Source organism: Piliocolobus tephrosceles, chromosome 12 (genome assembly GCF_002776525.5).
Source record: "Piliocolobus tephrosceles isolate RC106 chromosome 12, ASM277652v3, whole genome shotgun sequence".
NCBI classification, from domain to species: Eukaryota; Metazoa; Chordata; class Mammalia; order Primates; family Cercopithecidae; genus Piliocolobus; species Piliocolobus tephrosceles.
In genome coordinates, this window is record NC_045445.1 from 5,814,438 (window position 1) to 5,834,596 (window position 20,159).

At 39.5% G+C, this 20,159-nt stretch overlaps 1 protein-coding gene across 6 annotated transcripts in view; it reads right to left on the reverse strand.

Moving 5' to 3' along the window:
- Nucleotides 1-20,159, reverse strand: part of AFF2 (AF4/FMR2 family member 2) — a 508,006-nt gene that overhangs the window by 192,019 nt on the left and 295,828 nt on the right. For all 6 annotated transcript variants that reach the window (XM_023202728.2, XM_023202727.2, XM_023202724.2 and 3 more), the window contains one exon: nt 8,089-8,133. In XM_023202728.2, the coding sequence (XP_023058496.1) occupies nt 8,089-8,133 (45 nt within the window). The remainder of the gene's footprint in view (nt 1-8,088; nt 8,134-20,159) is intronic.

Consider the following 20,159-nt stretch of genomic DNA (forward strand, 5'->3'; position numbering starts at 1 on the left):
TCAGGCAAGAGAAAGAAATCAAGGGTATTCAGTTAGGAAAAGAGGAAGTCAAATTGTCCCTGTTTGCAGATGACATGATTGTGTATTTAGAAAACCCCATCGTCTCAGCCCAAAATCTTCTTAAGCTGATAAGCAACTTCAGCAAAGTCTCAGGATACAAAATTAATGTGCAAAAATCACAAGCATTCTTATACACCAGTAACAGACAAGCAGAGAGCCAAATCAGGAATGAACTTCCATTCACAATTGCTTCAAAGAGAATCAAATACCTAGGAATCCAACTTACAAGGGATGTAAAGGACCTCTTCAAGGAGAACTACAAACCACTGCTCAGTGAAATCAAAGAGGACACAAACAAATGGAAGAACATACCATGCTCACGGATAGGCAGAATCAATATTGTGAAAATGGCCATACTGCCCAAGGTTATTTATAGATTCAATGCCATCCCCATCAAGCTACCAATGAGTTTCTTCACCGAATTGGAAAAAACTGATTTAAAGTTCATATGGAACCAAAAAAGAGCCCGCATTGCCAAGACAATCCTAAGTCAAAAGGACAAAGCCGGAGGCGTCACGCTACCTGACTTCAAACTATACTACAAGGCTACAGTAACCAAAACAGCATGGTACTGGTACCAAAACAGAGATATAGACCAATGGAACAGAACGGAGCCTTCAGAAATAATGCCACACATCTACAACCATCTGATCTTTGACAAACCTGACAAAAACAAGAAATGGGGAAAGGATTCCCTATTTAATAAATGGTGCTGGGAAAATTGGCTAGCCATAAGTAGAAAGCTGAAACTGGATCCTTTCCTTACTCCTTATACGAAGATTAATTCAAGATGGATTAGAGACTTAAATGTTAGATCTAATACCATAAAAACCCTAGAAGAAAATCTAGGTAGTACCATTCAGGACGTAGGCATGGGCAAGGACTTCATGTCTAAAACACCAAAAGCAACGGCAGCAAAATTCAAAATTGACAAATGGGATCTAATTAAACTAAAGAGCTTCTGCACAGCAAAAGAAACTACCATCAGAGTGAACAGGCAACCTACAGAATGGGAGAAATTTTTGCAATCTACTCATCTGACAAAGGGCTAATTTCCAGAATCTACAAAGAACTCAAACAAATATACAAGAAAAAAACAAACAACCCCATCCAAAAGTGGGGAAAGGATATGAACAGACATTTCTCAAAAGAAGACATTCATACAGCCAACAGACACATGAAAAAATGCTCATCATCACTGGCCATCAGAGAAATGCAAATCAAAACCACAATGAGATACCATCTCACACCAGTTAGAATGGCAATCATTAAAAAATCAGGAAACAACAGGTGTTGGAGAGCATGTGGAGAAATAGGAACACTTTTACACTGTTGGTGGGATTGTAAACTAGTTCAACCATTATGAAAAACAGTATGGCGATTCCTCAAGGATCTAGAACTAGATGTACCATATGACCCAGCCATCCCACTACTGGGTATATACCCAAAGGATTATAAATTATGCTACTACAAAGACACATGCACACGTATGTTTATTGCGGCACTATTCACAATAGCAAAGACTTGGAATCAACCCAAATGTCCATCAGTGACAGACTGGATTAAGAAAATGTGGCACATATACACCATGGAATACTATGCAGCCATAAAAAAGGATGAGTTTGCGTCCTTTGTAGGGACATGGATGCAGCTGGAAACCATCATTCTTAGCAAACTATCACAAGAAGAGAAAACCAAACACCGCATGTTCTCACTAATAGGTGGGAACTGAACAATGAGTTCACTTGGACTCGGGAAGGGGAACATCACACACTGGGGCCTATCATGGGGAGGGGGGAGGGGGGAGGGATTGCACTGGGGAGTTATACCTGATATAAATGATGAATTGATGGGTGCTGACGAGTTGATGGGTGCAGCACACCAACATGGCATATGTATACATATGTAACAAACCTGCACGTTATGCACATGTACCCTAGAACTTAAAGTATAATAATAATAAAAAAATAATAATAATAATAATAAAATAAAAATTAAAAAAAAGAAACAGATTGATAGAGAACAGACTTATTTTTATAGCTTACCTAAGATATATAGGAACTGATATATTTACTCAGCTATTTTAAAGGGGCTACTCTTGCTCATTCTCTGGACAGCTAAATGCTGGGTTGCTAAGTTACTGCTATTTGACATCATCTCTTCCCTGACATCTCCCCATGTTTGACAGGTTCCCATGATTCACTGGCCCAGTCACCTCATTACTCATATTACTCACTTTCCCAATGACGTCTGTAAAATCATTTAAAATTCACCTCGTATACTAGCTGCGAACCCCTAGATTCCACATAAAAATATTTAAACTGCTTGACAGGTTCTAAGTGCATTTGGAAGCACACTGGATGGCTTACCTGCATTGTTCACATAACAGATGTTATAATTAAATTAAGCATCTTTCTTCTGGGTTGGTTTGTGTTTGACAAAAGAGGAAATGATTACTAGGAGGCATATAATGGATAATATCTCTTATGAGCTAATTTGGTTCCATGAATAGCTCACCTCACATATGCATGCTACGTATTAAGTCCATTAGTGCTTTGAATTAGCTTCAGAAAAGGTAATACTGCACATAATTTACCCAGTCAAGGGCATTTTCACCTGCTGACAAATTTACATATTTCCCAGTGCCATTAGGTAAGAACTAGTCATCAGATTAGCAAAAGGCACAATCATTAGTTCATTTATTTGACTCCATCAATGTTAACATTAATTATAGTCTAAATTATATTTAGGAATTGTCTTTCCTGGGTGGAACACTATATTACTATTTCAAGAAACTGTAATTTTAAAAGTCCATATCCAAATAAGTTACATGTTTTCTGAAATATTCCAGAATGATTCTTATTTAAGACAGCTATATAGAAAATCTTTGCATGAATCCAAGTTGAACATTATTTATACATTCATGTATTGACAGGATATAAAATCAATTGCCTAATTATTGGTTAAATTTATAAAAGAAATTCTACTGAAAGGTGCTTGATTATGCTGCATAGTCATGACAATATAATAAAATTTCCTTTCAGACATAATTATCTGTCCAGTTTTGTTCCCTGATCCATTTTTTTCTTACTTGCAAGATGGGTTTTTTCATTTGTTTCCCTGTTAAAAACTAAAAATAAAATAACAAGCACTGCCCTGTATATATTTGGTAAATTTTTCCATGCTAAAACTTTTAACCAAAACACAAGCCTAATAAGTATAATTGCCATAATTTAGAATGCTGTAAACACAGATCATACTGTAATCAAAAAGAGGTGGCCAAGTAGGTGTTTACCAACCTGATCCATATGGCAGGAAGAAATCTGTAAGAAGATACAGTTTATCAAATCAAGTTCCCTAAATCCTAGCTAGCAAATTCAGCATCCCTCACAAACACTGAATTACCCTTACAGATGTTTGCCTATGAAATTATCAACTACAGAAGGTACTTTGCTAGGAGAGACAATCTGTTCAGCATCAAATCTAAAAGAAATGCTCTATCTGCATTTTTGATTCCAGAAAGGATTTGATAGTTTGTTGATTTTTTAAAGTAAATTCTTGCTATGAACAAATAAATCATACTACTGCAGAACAAATAATCATTGAGCATCCATCCTTAGCTAGTAGCATTTAGAGCATGCTGCTCTCCTTGGCTTAACTCTTCCAGAAATGATTATTCTAGAATCCATAAAACCCCATAGAGCTCAGAAAAGAAGCTGCTGCTGGTGCCCATATTACTACAGATGAGCTGCCTAGGAATCCCTCACATGATCGATGAATGTTACTGCAAAATGCCATCACTGTGGCCAGAGTTGTTATTATTTTTATTTCCATTTACACGTGAGGGTAGCTTGACTCTAAAGAGTAAATAGCATGCTGACGGAAGCAAGTGTAAAAGCTGGGATGCATTGCACAGATTGCTGCTTTTAAGTTTCTGATTTGTAAAATTCATAATAAGCAATAATATGCTTGAAAAGGAGCAGAGACATCTGAATTTGTATGGCTCATTTTGTGGGAGAAGATCAGTTTGGTGGAAAGGTGTTGTAGGCCAATGAATTCTAGTTTGTTCAAAAAACTACTTAAATTATTCTGGCATAACTGAATTTGTACAAATTGAGGAAACAACAGAAGCTGAAATGAATTGGTGGTTGAATCCACTATAATGTTAATCATAAAGCAGACTGGAAGCTGCTAAGTAAGAATGGATTCAGATAAGCCAACAGGACCAGAAGAACGTATAGCATGACTCTTGTCAGAGATTTGGAGAACTGTGACCTGAGGCAAATTACTTCACCTCTCTGACTTTCACTCTTTACCATTCTGTAAAGCATGACTAATAACACAGTTTTTGAGGGTTGTTGTAAAGGTTCAAAGACATAATGTGCTTATGTACTGTGCCTGGCATGCAATAGACAACACATTACTCTTATCAGTTCTTTTATTATTAGAAGCAAATTTGCTATTGTTTTATTATTATTTGAAATTAGATTCAAAAATATTAAAGAATGACAAAAAGGAAGAATTAATTTCTAAGATCTGTTTAAATTATGTTGGTTTGCTGGTATTCTTAAAGTTGCTGGAAATGTCAGCTACTATCTGAAGCAATTTTGTTTAATATTCAGAGATTCTCACTCTAGATTTGTGACAGGGTGATTGAGAGTTGGGTGTAGTGCAAAGATCACTAGATTTAGAAAACAAAGGCCAGATACTATTTTACTTCTGCCACATACCAGCCCTACCCTGGATTGCAGGTCATTTAACCTCTCTGGACCTCGATTTCATGAAATAATAAGAAACTACCTTATTCCTTATGACCAAATAAGACAATGAGATTCAAGTGCTTTGAAAAGCCGTCACCTGCTATAGGAAAATAAGGTTGACACATCAGGTCAAGTTAGCCTGTTGTAATCTGATTGCATCTAAGAGGGCATGAGGGCAAGAAGAAAATTGCTGGAAGACCACACAAGGTGGCCTCCAGCATATTATAGCACTTTGCCCAGGGGGGGCAAAGAAAGAAAAGTGGACCCACTGGTCTGAAGGGGTGCTGAGAACATTGTCAGACGAATGGTGAGAGGGGCTTTCAAGAGAAACCAACTGGCTTGAATTTGGACAGCATTTTGAGAAAGGGGGCCATAACAAAACGCATAAGGTGAAACCATTTCCATAGCCTGGAGGATTGAGGGGCTGAGAGTGGGGAAAGGCTGGTTGTGTTGCATTTGGTTAATAAAAGAAGTCTGTCTCCATGTGAGATGAAGTGGGTTTGCATATGTTTGCTTGCCAGGTGGTGGAGGGAAAAAAGGGGGATCAGGGAAGTGGGAAAGATGGGAGAACAAATGGACTCAGATTTTCATGGTGCAGATGCAAACAATGTGCATAATTTAAATTTTCCTTCTTTGGAGGTGGGTAGAGAGATGGAGGGGGTAATAACTAGCTCATGCTTTTAGATGAAGACACTGAAAAGCAACACAGCTAGGAAATAAGGGAATTTCATGAGCAACCGGAAGCCAGCTCCTCCACTCTGGGGCTAGTGCTCCTTCCTCTGCATAGCTCCCCTTAGTGAGCAGAGATGACCTTGTTTGGGCCTCTGCTTAGTTTGAAAAGCAGTGAACATGGCCAGTAGAGGTAGGGAGAAAGAGCAAATGTACTTTTCCCTAAGAAGGGGGTTTATGGGGAATGAGGTGACAAATTTACTGCGGAACCCGCCACAGGCCTCTAAGGCCCTCAAACCAAAAGGAACATGAATGTGTAATTAAGACAAAAAGCCCAACAAGCATGCTCTATTGTGACAAGCAAGGTGGTCTATAAAAATTTAACAATTAGTCATAAAATTGGGGATGCAAATTTCAGAAAGCTTATTTTTATTCGAAGCATGGGGAATGAAACATTCATTCTTTAATAAAAGAAAGCCCACTCATTAACAGCGTTGTTGGGAAGAAAAAAAAAAAAAAAAGAGAATTCTATAGAATCTATAGCCCTTCAAAAAAAGAGACATTTCTCTAGATTCTCTTTCAAGAATAACAGAAGGACTTTTGTTACTTTCTCAAAGCATGTTATCTTTTGTGAGCCTATTAAGGAAACCTGCTTCTTTTCTTTCCATGTGTAAGTGAAATTCTGTTGTTTCTCTAAGTGGCCCCTTTAGGAGACTGGTGTCGCCAGCCTCTGCCAGGTGTTCACCCTCCTTCCTGCATTTAGTCACATAACTACCTAGGCACCAGGGCCGGGTTGCTTTTAAGTAGGTGATTTCAATTGTGACAAATTAGGTAGAGATTTTTAGGTATGTGTGGCATTCCTTTGCGAGTTAAGAAAAAGGCCACTGAGTTTATTTATGCTTGTGACTCGGAGAAGAAAGAAATAACAAGGTTACTAAGTAGAGCAGAGTAAGACATTTCTTTCAATGTTACTACCTTCTGTTAAGGAAGGCTGTTGACAAGTGAGCAAGGATTGAATGTATTTTCCCAATGGGAAAGGAGCAAGCAGCTGAGTTCCCAGTGTGCATTCCTTTTGTGGCACTCATAACAGCTGCCTCGTCTCCACCCAAAACGTCGGGCCCCTGAGATAGATGACTGAGACAGATGACTGAGGGGTTGCTGGGTTCTTATCTTACCAAAGTAGTCAGCATAGCCCTAATCCAGCAGTCCCCAACCTTTTTAGCACCAGGCACTGGTTTCATGAAAGACAATTTTTCCATAGATGAGGGGGTAGGGAGTGGGAGTAGGGGTGGGGAGATGATTTTGGATAAAACTGTTCTACCTGAGATCATCAAGGCATTACATTCTCATGAGGAACACATGGTACCAGTCCATTGCCTTGAGATTGGAAACCCCTGCCCTAATCCATATAGTCTTATCACTGATCAAAGTGATATGACTGACTCATCTCTTTAATAGTCAAGAACAATATTCTTGGGCTGAAACAGGTGCACGAATGTGCACATCAGGTATACTCTGGGTGGCAAGCCAATTCAATGGTAAACAGCTTTTGGCTCTTGACTATTCCTTTGGCTGCATTTTCTCAGGGCTTGCTTCAAACACTGGGCTGCTGAGAAGGCATTTACTGGGAGAGGGGGATTAAGAGGGAGTTGGAGTGACTTTGGTAACTGAGGAAAGGGGATGCAGAATTTTCACTGGCACACAGATTATTTTCTTTCCCAGATAGAAAGCCTTCATGGTTTTTACATGACTACACTGGTCATCATTTATTAAAATAACAAGGATTTATATACCACTTGGTAGCCTAAAAGGGAGTTAGGGCAGGTATTACTGTCCTCTCTTACAGACAAGGAAAGGAAATTCAGAGAGATAAAGTAATCTGTCCAAGGTCATAGAAGTGACAAATGGTAGAGCCAGTACAGGAGCTCATTACCATGACTCCTATTCTTGAGGTTCCATACTGCCTTATGATGTCAATGGCCAGAGACAGTTCACAGATATGTTTTTCTCACTTAAATTTGGTTTCTTCTTCTGGTTTAATTGTTTACTTCAGGAGAGGTGATAGCCACTCTTTCAACTTTGTTCTGCCCCCAAGGCATTCACACACATACACTCACTTCCATAAGTAACATTTCCCACAACATGCCATCATTTTCAAGTCTCTCATCTCCTCCTCCTCCTCTCCCACTCCCGCATCTCTTCCTCTCATTATAGGCCACAATCAATGTTGATAACCATGTTTCACGTAGTGGGCGGCAGCAGTGAGACTGAGTTGAGGTCCCAGAAAGGTAAAAGGCAAAGGTTTAGGGTATGGTGCTTGAACAGGGAAAGTTCCCTAAAGAAGGTGGTGAGTGTCTGAGAAGGATGTAGGAATGCATAGGGCAGAAGCTTAGTGATATTAGAAAACTAGCTTGATTACAAAATGGAAAGAAGACAGGTAAGAAATGAGGCCACTGGAATAAGCAGAAGGGTCTTGAAGTAGAATGTCAGGATTCCCCATCATGAAACTCCTTGAAACAGAACAGTAATTACTTTAAACAGCTTAAGCAGATAGATTGCTTCATTATTAAAAGGCACAAACATAAAGGTTTAAACTCACCCGCAAGATTTCTTCAACACAGCTTGGATCACTTGGAAGACTTACCTGAAACAAAATAAATAGAAAACATCAGGTACAATCTATTTATTCTTCTTGTACAATAGTTTACTCTGTAGGACAAACTGTAAAGCAAGAAAATCTAGCTATCAATTTTTTCCTATTAAATACAAAAGAATATCTCTGCAAATGACTAATTTTGTTTTACTTTAATGAAGTGGTAAGATCGCAGTGCATGGTGCAGAAAGAAAGTGACTCCTTGTTCTGTCACTGATTTGCTTTCAGGCACTGACCCCTCCCCTGTCCCCCGGGGGCTTCTCTTTGCTCATCTATCCAAAGACAGCTTGATCTCATGATCTTTAAGGCATCTTTGACCCTCTGACATACTTTTGTATATTATTCGTTAAAAATATGAGGCCTATATAAAACACTTTGTGATTAAATTGAGTTCTTTTTGAACTTGGGAGTCCAACTAGGTGCTTACAAAACACTAAGGATAACGGCCTGCGTAAATTGCATGCTTGCCTTGGCAGTTACAAGAAGTCTCAGAAGTATACTCAGTGAATCCCATGATCCATTTTTCCCAGTGTGACACCTTCCAAATGAATCAAGATTCAAGCCACTAGCAGAAAGGTACTGAGGGTTTACTCCATGTTAAGCCCACAGCCCTTTCCTGCAGGTGCTTCATAATCAGTGAAAGCAAGGAGTGAGATAACAAAATAAGATACCAGTTGCAAGACAGTGCACCATCAGGAACTTGAGAGTCAGGCAACCATCTAGATAAATGTCTGCTGCTCACCACGTCATCTGTGCAGGTTTTAGGCATCCCCCAAACATTCCTATTTCCCCTTCACACCTTCACCCTCTCCAGGATTGCAGTCTGATCACATTTGCTTCCTGCCTGGTCTGGTAAGAACAGTGGGTCTCTCATTCACTGCCTTGAAAGATGAAAGCCCAGTCCTGTTAAGAGAGCACTGCCATTATATCTACATTGCCCAGGCCTCTTGCAAGGACAATTATTAACTCCCCAACAGACTGAAGTATGGACTCAACTATACTTGGGGAAATGAAGAATAGAATATGGCACTAGATTTCCTCACCTGACAAAACTACAAGTTAAACAATACAGCAAATCTTCAAACAGCATTATAGTCACTTCTGTACATGCATTCATTACAACCAGTATTTACTGAAGACCTTCTACATGTAAAAGTCCCCACTCCAAGAGGCCTAAAATCCCAAAGAGGAGAGAGAGCCTGAGACAGTCACCAATAATGAAGGGCTATCAATTCTAGATGGCCCAGTACAACCCCAGGTTAAACTTGTTATCTGTGTAATTATTGATAGTATTCTATTCCCTTTCTCTCTCAAAAATGTCCTCCAGTTTGGATGACAAATTTATACAGCCATCCTCCCAATAACAATAATACTCTAATACTAGGTAGAAGAAACAGTAGAAGAAAATACTTAAGTTGGCTGGGCATACCTTGTAAAGAATCTAAAATACAGGCTTCAGATAGAGAACCACTGGTGATTTGGTGTAGCACAATTCATTCATTCATTCAACAAATAATTTTGGAGAGTCAAGGACTGTGCTACTTGGTGCTAGGCAGAGTTACAACGGGAAGAAAAAGGAGACACAATTTCCTCACTCATGGAGTTTATAGGCTCAATAGGAAGGTGAATATGAAGAATCACATAGTTAATGTACAACTATAAGCTGTGGGGAAGTACTAAAAAGGTGACCATCCCATGGAGAGCAGTTATGCAAAATAAAAGGTTTTGTGTCCAAAGAAGTATGGGAAATGTTGTAACCCATATTGCATCCCTCTTTGGAGATCCATGATGCAAATAAAAAGGTGTGAGACACCTGTCTAAAATTTGTAATGAAGTACATTCCCAACTTCCCTGGCCCTTAAGTCTTGGGTTTTTAGTTTTAGTTGTTTTTTTATTTGTTTGTTTTATTTTCCAGTTAATAACTACTGCTATTTCACAAAATGAATGTTTGCAGAATATACACTGGAAGATGCTGGTCTAACATGTTTATATGATTATACAGTTAAACTGGCAATTCTCAACTGCAAAGACAATCTCATTCCATTGCTCAGTGCTCCAGCAACTGTATTTTCCAAGAGAGTTCTTGAACTTCTAACAAATACATTCCCCAAATACAAAGGTCAAAGGATTATAAGAAAGGCTTAAATCTTCAATATCATTGTTGCATTGTATTAGAGTGTGCAGCCTAGGCTAAAAATGTATGGCCCAGTCTCATGAAAAGGTCTTTGTTCCCCTTTTCCCACACAAACACATCAGCGTTAATTTTTAAATCAAAGTGAAAATATATGAGTGATATGCAGACACAGCAAGAGCACCTGCTGATGAGTCAAAAGGGTTGGGAGGGAGTCCTGGCCCTGCCACTTGGGAACAGGACTTAATAACTGTACCTTTCTGAGTTCCAGTTTTTCCAAATGTAAAAGAAAAGGAAAGAACAATAGTAATACCAATCCTTTTTAAATCTCACAGGGCTCCTGTGAGCATCCTGTGAAATAAGTGATGTGACTGTACTTTGTAATCTGCAAAGCCCAATACAATGAATTAAGTTATTACCCCTTGTCCTGTTGTTCTCCTTACTTTTCAAACTAAGATTTGACTCACTCTTGCCAACTGAAAATATCATCTCCCCTCTTCGAAATATAAATATCCACTTCTTTATGGGAGGAAATGCTGTCAAAAGAGAAAAAGTTGTGGACTCTGGAGCTTTGCATCACATTTAATAATGACTGACTATTGGAGTCGGCAGCACTCAGGACAGACAGAGAACTCTAAAGGCAAGAGCAGTCAAATAAATATGCATTCACACTCAGTGTTTAGATATTTCTCTTTAGAAAACACTAAAATCCAACATTCTCACAAAGTCACTAGTTCCACAAATTCATCTAGCCCAGGCCCACAGCTGTTTTCTCCGTAAGACAACCACATTTGAACCGCAAGTGCTTTTCCTTCCTGCAAGTGTTTTTTAATTAACCAGCAAATATTTCCTACGTGCCTAGCACAGTGCAAAACATGGAGAGTTGGTAATACAAATCACTCTGAGTCTCGGGTTCTTTCGCTCAGAGTTAAATGTCTAGATGGGATAGGACAACAAACAATTAGAAACCCACTGGGACATACATTGTAAGGTAGTCATGACAAGGGTAATAGGATCGCATTCATTCGCCTGTCCGCCTATTCATCAGCTCTCCCATTTATTTCTTTAGACAACAAATCCTGATTGAGCTCACACTGTGCTCAGGATGGTGCCAAGAGGGAGGATTTAAAGACACTGAAGACAACACCATGTCTGCCTTCAAGACTCCACGCAAACTGAGGAAACAACATTTACAAGGAAACAGACAAGACCAAATAGTAGGTCTGATTTAAGTGCCAGGGAAAGGGTACCTACCGGGTTCACCGACACTGCCATGTCAGACAGAAGCTCCCAGCCGTTGAGGTCCCCACTGTAGTCCTCGCTCCATATGGGAGTGAGAGGCCAAGGATTCGACATGGCTGAGAAGTGATGGGGCCACCTGAGGCCACTTCAGTCACTGAGTCCCCTGCGGAGATGCACCAGGGTCACTCTGCACACTGGAAGAAAGCTGAGCTAAGGCTGGGGCTCAGCCCCAAATTCTATTCTCTTGCACTCTCTTTCTCTGTCTCTCTCACAGACACCCACACGTCTTTGCAGTAATTCTGGAGGAGTTACTCGGACAGGTGTGAAAGACAGAGACTGAGGAAGAGAACTAGTGGTGGCACTGGGATTAGAACTGCTGCCCGTTGAGTTGCCAAGCTGCTGCTTAATTCCGGAGGCACCTTCTCCTCTCTTTAAATCCACTCTTGAGTATTCAGATAGTCCACAAAGCGCCAAGTTAGCCACTCAGAGCTGCAGCGTCCTTTCTCATTCCCCCTCTCCGCCCCCTCCTCCTGGAGCAGAAAGCAAGCTGCACGACACACAAGGGAGGCTGTGCTCTCACTCCTGGCCCCAGACGACCCTCTTGTGCTGGGCACGGATGTGGTCCTCTGAGGGCCAGGGAAGGGAGGTGCACATCGGGCAGGTGGTGAGTTTACCGAGAACCCTCACAAGTGCCTACCCTCTCTGCATCTAACAGTGCAGGCTGCCACTCCATGTAGCCGCAGAGATCACGTACAAATTATCTGCCTGGTGATAAATACATATCTTATGAAATAATCAGAGTTCCTTTAAATCATCAAATATTCAATTAACTGCAGCAACAATAAATGAATTGCATAGGATGGTTTAATCGGAGCATAGTTCTTAGCGATTAGGGTAATACAAGATATCAAAAACACCCTGATTGTGGCATTGAGAGACATAAGCAGCAGCCATCACTAATAGAAAACATGGAGATTAATGTAAAACATTAATAGAATAATGATCATCACATGGTTAATCCAGAGGAGCTCAATGCATACCTCTGAGTATATTATTACTAAGGGATTGTGAGAGAAGAGAGGTCATTTTTTTTCCCATAAAATCATCCTGAGGGTGGTCCCACAATACCTGGCAATCATAATCCACTAGTCTAGGTATATTCCACCTAGAGAAACACTTTCTCAAAGTAAAACTTAAAAACCGAAAATTTAATTGCAAATTAAATAACTGGGCCCAGTTAACCAATATCCACAGCAGACACTGATGGCGACTTCCAAACTAATTTCATTTGTACTTTCATTAAGAAACTTCCCCATTTATCCCCATGATTGATTTGTGGTACACAGAAGTCCCCTGACACAGAATGACTAATAAAATAAAAACCCAAGTTATGATATTGCACTACCAAATGAGTTTTCGATCTTTTTAAAATTTGTAATTCCCATCGTTGGTAATTTGTAAAAACACAGGACAGCAGCCTCTGAAGTTCCTATTTGCATGCATTATGAAATCCCCGATGTCTCTATCCAGGAAGTCCCAGTTTTCCAAAATGAATTTGGAAAACTACAAACTCAGTTCACATTAGGATCTGTCTGTCCCTTGCTTCCTGCCTCACCTTAACCGTCCCTATTCTAGTTTGTATTCATGAGTCTATGATTAAACGGGAACAGTTAATATTGCATAAGCTGTAGACAGAAGTCCTCGGGTAATATAACTTTAATCAAAACAAAAACGATTTCACAACAGTTACATGGTCCAGCTAACCAGCTCATCTTCCAATTTCATTTTAATACAGCAAAAATCCTGGGCATCCAAAGAGCTGGTGTTTGCTTTAAAATACTGCTTCTGGCCAATTTTTAAGTAAGTCTCCTGGTCAAAATACTTCATGTAAAACAAGCTAATATGCACCAACAAAGTACAAAAAGAACAAAAAACAGAGCATGAAGATCAAAATAATTTAACATATGTCTTTTTAAGCCAAATACAGGAAATGACCCTTTGTTTGGAATCACACATGAACACAAAACCAAAAGGTAACCATGAACTGTTATTTCTTTGAGAAAGAGATAATTTACTGTATTTTCTAGGGGCTCCAAGGGGGCAGTGGAAAGAGCCTGGTCTTTGAGGCTCCATAGAACTGGATTTCAATCCTAGCTCTGAAGTTCAACTTGCTTTACGACCTTGGGCAAGCCACTTGAACTTCTTTGAGCCTCTGTATCCCTACCTATGTAAGAGAAAGTTTAAAAAATCCACTTCCAGGATTTTTGTGAGGTTGAGATGAAGTGAGGTATATAAAAGTACCTTAGCCTAGTAGGGGGTGCATGTTAAGTCTCCATCAGCACTTTGTATGCTAAGTTCTCTCAAAAGTCTTTAGAAAGGTGTCAGCACTCTGAGCCTTGGAACCACTGAGGAGATAGTTTGGTCGCCTTGTAAACCGGCTCCCACGACATCTTATGAATGTTGCTAATTACTAAATCCTATTCAGGGTCCCAGTGCCTAAAGAGTCTCAGGCTGCTTCTCCATCTGCTGGCTCTCATTAAAGGTGAAAAAGGAGGCTGGAGATGGGACTTGAGTGGATATGACAACAGAGATAAGGGAGAGTGAGGATGAGAAGGGTGGAGGAGGGGTGGGTGACATGCTTCATTATGAGGACACCTCTTCAGTGATTACATTAGGTATGGGCAACGGTGGAATGCATATGCAGAAACGCCCATCAGCAGCTGAGAGTACCTAATGGCAGATGGAATTTCAAGTGAAGAGTACTTAATTCAGTTGGCTCTGAATAGCCATTAGCTCACTGTTCATTTATTTGCTCTAATAACTAGTTTCTATAGAAGAGTGAGCTATAAAAGGAGATGGGGGAATGAGGGTATATTACAGTCTTAGAGAAAAACAAGGTAAACATCTAGAAATATTACTGTTAGAAATCAAGAACCTATCTGGAAGCACCTTGCTGCCTGCCTCACATTCCCTCAAGGATGCTCTGTCTCAAGTCCCCTGGGCTAGTCAGTGAGGCCATTCTGGTTACTGCTGCTGCAGCTACCCAGACTCATACCTCGGCTGAGTAGGGTCTTCCAGCCCAGTTCCGCAGGGACAGATCTCCAACTTAGAGTCTCTAGGCTTCTTGCTATGATTCCATCATTCTGGGATCAGACTCGAGCTGTCTCCTACTTCTCTTTTCCAGTCTCCATGATTCTGACCCCACTTGCTTGCCCTCTCTTGCCTATGCTCTTCCTGACCTTCTTTCTTCTTTTGGTGCTTGCCCTACAATCCACAGATCTTCCGGCCCTAGTCCTTTCCTTTTGAAATTCCCAGGTAAGCAGCCAACTCCTCAGGGCCTGCAGGATACTCACTTCTGTCCCAAAGTCCTAGTACTGCAACCAAAGACCATTTAGGATCAAAATCTAGATTCCACTTAATCCCTGCTTAGTGTACTCCCATTAATGGTAATGACTGTCTGTGTGCAGGCCCATAATAATCTCTCATAATAAAAGAGAAGACTGTAAAACTAGAGATGTACAAAATGGAGTGAACTAATACATTATCTAAATATATTAAAAAGATATATCAGGAGGCAAGTTCACCTTTGAATTCTGTCAATTAAAGAGTAAATGTTAGAGTTTTTAAAGTTGTAGTATGCTCTTAATACTATAATCTCATAATACAGAGAAAGTAAACAATTGCAAAGCGGCGATCTCACTTTCAGGTAACAAATCTTATAAAGTAGTGAAAAACCCTGACAGGAAGCAGTAGTTATGCGTCCAAGCTCTACCACTAATTAGCTGTGTAATTTGGGACAATCCGCTTCTTCACTCACCAGCCTGCAGCCTAAGCAGCCTATACAGTGAAGGCATGGGAATATATTACAAGTACCCAGTGTTTTGTATTTCACATAATAGTACACAAATAATGAGGGATACATATAAGATTACTAACTTTTTATTTTATCAATAAGAGCATTATAAAACAAAATTAACCACTGGCACTATTATTTTGTAAAAGAACATTACAACTTCCAAAAGGTTAATAAGGCATAATCTCTGAATACAGGCCAGTTTGTTCAAAATACAGAACAGTTAAATTTATGCTAACATCAAACATGCTGGCGCACACACACACATCATTATCTTACATTTCCTATGTTGCCACAGAATAACAAAAAACACCTTCACTTTGAGCTGGTCACCAGGTTACGGGATCTTTCACACATCTTTTGGATTCTACAATTTTGTTAACATTCTGCTTTATTCTTTCCTATTTTATGTATTTTGCTATATGCAGTAGTCCCTTTGCCAGGAGGCCACACTGCACATAGCATGGTATATTATCTATCACATGTCATGTATTCCAAAGCCAAAAATGAATTCTTAAAGTGTATATGGAAGCAAGCATGGGGTCCCAATAGCCTAGAAGAAAAAGTGCTTCCAGGAAAAAGTGGTCATTAATAAGGTTGAGGCTGCAGAACAGGCTTTAGCAATATCTAGGTCATCTGTATCCTTGGTCATAGCTGTTTCAGCAGCTTGGTGGGGATGTAAACCTGATTGTGTATTGAGGAGAGAGTGGAAGGGGCAGAAGTGGAGAGAGTGAATCAACAATTCCTACTGTGAAAGGGGGCAGAGAAATGGAATAATAGGAAGTGGTGATGTGGAGTCAAGGGTTTGGTTTGATTTTATATTTATAAGAGGGATGATATTAAGACATATTTGTATACTTGATGCATAGAACTCAGTGAAGAGGGGAAAAGTGTGGCAAAAGCGAAACTGGATGATTGTAAAAGCGAAGTCCTTGAGAAGGAGTGAGTGGATCAAGACACAACTGAAGAGGTTGGCCTGAAATAGGAACATGGACACTTCAGTACGCGTCTTCCATTGCAACAGGATGGAAGGCAGAGTGCCTAGGTACATAAGCAGCTGGGTTGGAGAAATTAAAGATAAGAAGATGAGATGGTACTTGTCTGGTTGTATCTTATTTTTCTTTATGAAGTATGTGGCAAGATCATCAGCTAAGAGTGGGGTGTGTTTATTGGAAATTGGAAGAAGAAGGAAAGGTTGGAATAGTTGTCTTGGAAAATAGAAACATGGATCATAGACTTGCTAGGGAAGAATAATAGAAGGGATAGGGAGGTGGGGAGAAAGAAAGGAGTTGGAGGCCAAGTAGCTCTGACGATTTGGATGAAGGTGACACTGCTCCTCATCATTAGCTTCTGCTTTTTCCAACACTGATTAATTAACCACAGTTCACAGTTCTCCAACTGTTCTAATCTAGAAGAGGTTTCATTCTGACTGCAATAAGTAGAAAGCACAGGAGTAGGACTAATGACCAGGACTCCACAGTAGTGACTCCTGTAACAGAATCCAGAAGGCCAGATGAAATTAAACCCAGGGCCGAATATAAGCCCCAAGGCTTGAGGATCTCCTCTGGGCCTCACTGAATGCTACTCTGTCTCTTTGGGAGCACAGAGAACTCTATTAACTCATATCCTCCTGAGAGAAATCATTCCTTTAGAACATTAGAAGGAGTTTCTGAATTGTTTAAAGAAGTGCTATTTTTTTTTTTTTTTTTTTTGAGATGGAGTCTCGCTCTGTCGCCCAGGCTGAAGTGCTATTTTTAATCATTGAAATATTTTGTATTCAAGCAAGCATTTTACACATTTAATATATGATTGCTATCATGGAGTATTTTAAAATATGATTATCTTTTGTATGTCTTGGATTGACAAGTTCTTCAACTCATTTACAGTGTCTAAGATACAAGGACTTCTTCATGGGGAAAAAAAAAGTGGGAGTTCAGGTTTTTATGGTTATTTCTGAAGGCATTGCCACAGGTATATTATAGGGTCTTAAATTAAGTTCCATAACCCCGTTTACAAAAAAATCTTTTAAATATGTACCCTTGGCTCTTATTTTTTGAAAATCTTTTAGAAAAAAAAGGTATTACCTTGACATTCACAATCCCTCACCCTAAAGAGACTACAATGGTCTTCTTACAGATAAATAGCTAATGATTTAACCGTCTGTTTGAAAACCAAAAACTCAGTTATCAGTTTTTCCTTTAACTAAATTCCCCTTAAGGCAATGTAAATGGAATAGACTTTATAAATTGTACCCACAGATGCCCTCAGTAAAAGTGACAACAGAATACACTTGACAGAAAGTGGCTCCACTTTCATACTAACCTCTAACGAACTTGGCACCTTATTGACTCTCTATACTCTGCACTTAGGATTGTCTTAATTGCCAGTGGATGACACTGAAATTCCACAGAAACAGAATTACAATTGCTCTTCTTTGACAGTGATGATCCTAAAGAACAAGCCATGTGCATGGGAACTGAATCCTCGCCAGCTCCCCTATTATTTATGACTCTAATTAAAACACTTTTATCTATTAATGCCAAGTGACACAGCTAAATATATTCAGGGAAGTTCACATTTTTTCTGTACTTCTGAAATCTCTTAGATCTGCGCCCACTTACATGTGGTTTAACTGCTCACTAAAATGAAACGATAGCTAAGAATAACTCACTTTCATTAGATTTATAAATCTCATTAATTAAATCTACATCTCCAATGGTATAGAGAGCAAACTCAAATGCAAGATCTAATTAAAGAGAAATAAAAAAAAAGTTAAGAAACAACACTGAGATTGAAACACAGAAGTAACTGTTTAGCCTCAAATTAATGAGGCGCTGTGCAAGCAAGCATGTCCATTAATCCCTAATGAGGATTTTAAACACATTAAAACTTTCTAATACAAAATGTTTGCCTTCCTTTTATCCAATAACAAATAAGCCAATAATTTTCTGGCTCTAAATGACACTATTAACTGTCACGGCATGTTTTATTTGACAAACCCTCCATTCAAATACTGTAAAACCAATTAATTTGCCTGCTGTGAAATGTGTTTCTTGATAGCTTTTATGTGATTTTCTTTTCTTCTCAAAGAAATGTAAATAGGAGGTCAATGTAGGTGCCTGATTTTGCTTTAAAAATATGCCACAGTAGGTATAGGTTGTCTACTTGGTTTGCATTTCAAATGAATTGAAAGACAACCTCCATTTTCAGGTCATCAATCTCAGATTGGTCTCCTGGTAAGTAAACTGTCAGAGTAATAGTTTGATTACCATGATGATGGTCTTATATTTGAGAAGGGAGTGTTGGCAAAATTACCATTTCGTTTGATTATAAATAATGATTTGCAACCGTGGCCCTTATCTTTCCTGCTTTGTTAAGTGACCTGGCTTTGTTACCTGTCTCTAGCTATATCCAGCCTCTTCCAAAATGCATCTGCATGTGTGTCCAGGAAACCACTCAATAAAATGGGAGCTTATTCCTGATGCTTTTCGTTTGGAAACATCACAATTTGTTACACTTCTTGTTGGTAGGAAAATCAATAGAACAAACACAGGAAGTTTGTTTCTTAAACTTCCCCTGGACCTTACTTAGTATCTTCTGTTAGTTGGAGAGAGGCCCCAAAGTCCTGTCTGTCCACCATTTGTGGGACATTCTGAAATTCTTGGCTCATGGAAGGGCATGGCACTTTTCCAGAAAATCACTCTGCAAAAACCCCTGAAATAGACATCGTGTGTGTCATAAAGGGTCTGTGACATTAAGTGTGGGCCAGCTCTGTGGAGCGTCTCAAGCCCATTGAATTTTATGCTGAAGAACAAAGAAGGAGTGATACATGGTGTACCATGGTTTATGAAGCCTAAAGGTCTATGCCAATTAACGTGGACAGCATATACCCAGCACCAGTGATCCTAACTTGTCTCGCATCCACAAGAAAACAAAGTATTGACTATTTCTGAGTTGTGGAAGTATGCAGGATACAGAGACCTGGCAGGCATTTATAATTTCAGGTACAAGCACACCACATTACTGATAAAATAAACTCTTAATGAACTAACCAGACCTACTCTTGATCAGAATCAATGTGTTGCAGTACTTCTAAATTTGGGGTTTGGAAAATCTGTTCATGTAAAAGAAATAATCCCAAATGACAAATATGCATTGCACCCTCAGTATGCACAGTACACTGAGCTAAGCATGATGTGAAAGGCAGTACATGATAAACAATGGCTGTCCACAGGGAGTGCGATGGCTTGAATGTTTGTCCTTTCAAAACCTCATGTTGAATTTTAATTGCCATTGTAACAGTATTCAGAGGTGGGGCCCTTAGGGTTGATTAGGCTATGGGGGCTCTTCCCTCATGAATAAATTAATGTCATTATCATGGGAATAGGTTCCTGATAAAGTGACAAGTTTGACACTCTTTTGTTTCTGCTTCTCTCTCTCGCTCTGTCTCTCCCCAACCTCCAAATTCTTCCATGTGATGCCTTCCACCATGTTATAATGCAGACAGAAGGCCTGTGGCAGATGCTGACATCTTGACATTGGACTTCTCAATTTCTAAAACTGTGAGCCAATAAATTTCTGTTCATTATAAATTACCCAGTCTCAGGTATTCTGTTATAGAAGCACAAGACACACTAAGACAGGGAGCATATACTACAGATGAGTAGACAAGACTTGCATATCTAAAGTAAGGAATTACAGTGCATGTTAGCAGATATCTTTTATTGATCCCTAAATGAGGCACATTGGCAGAAAAAAATTTTCTTTCAGTGGGTACCAAAGGCAGCTTGC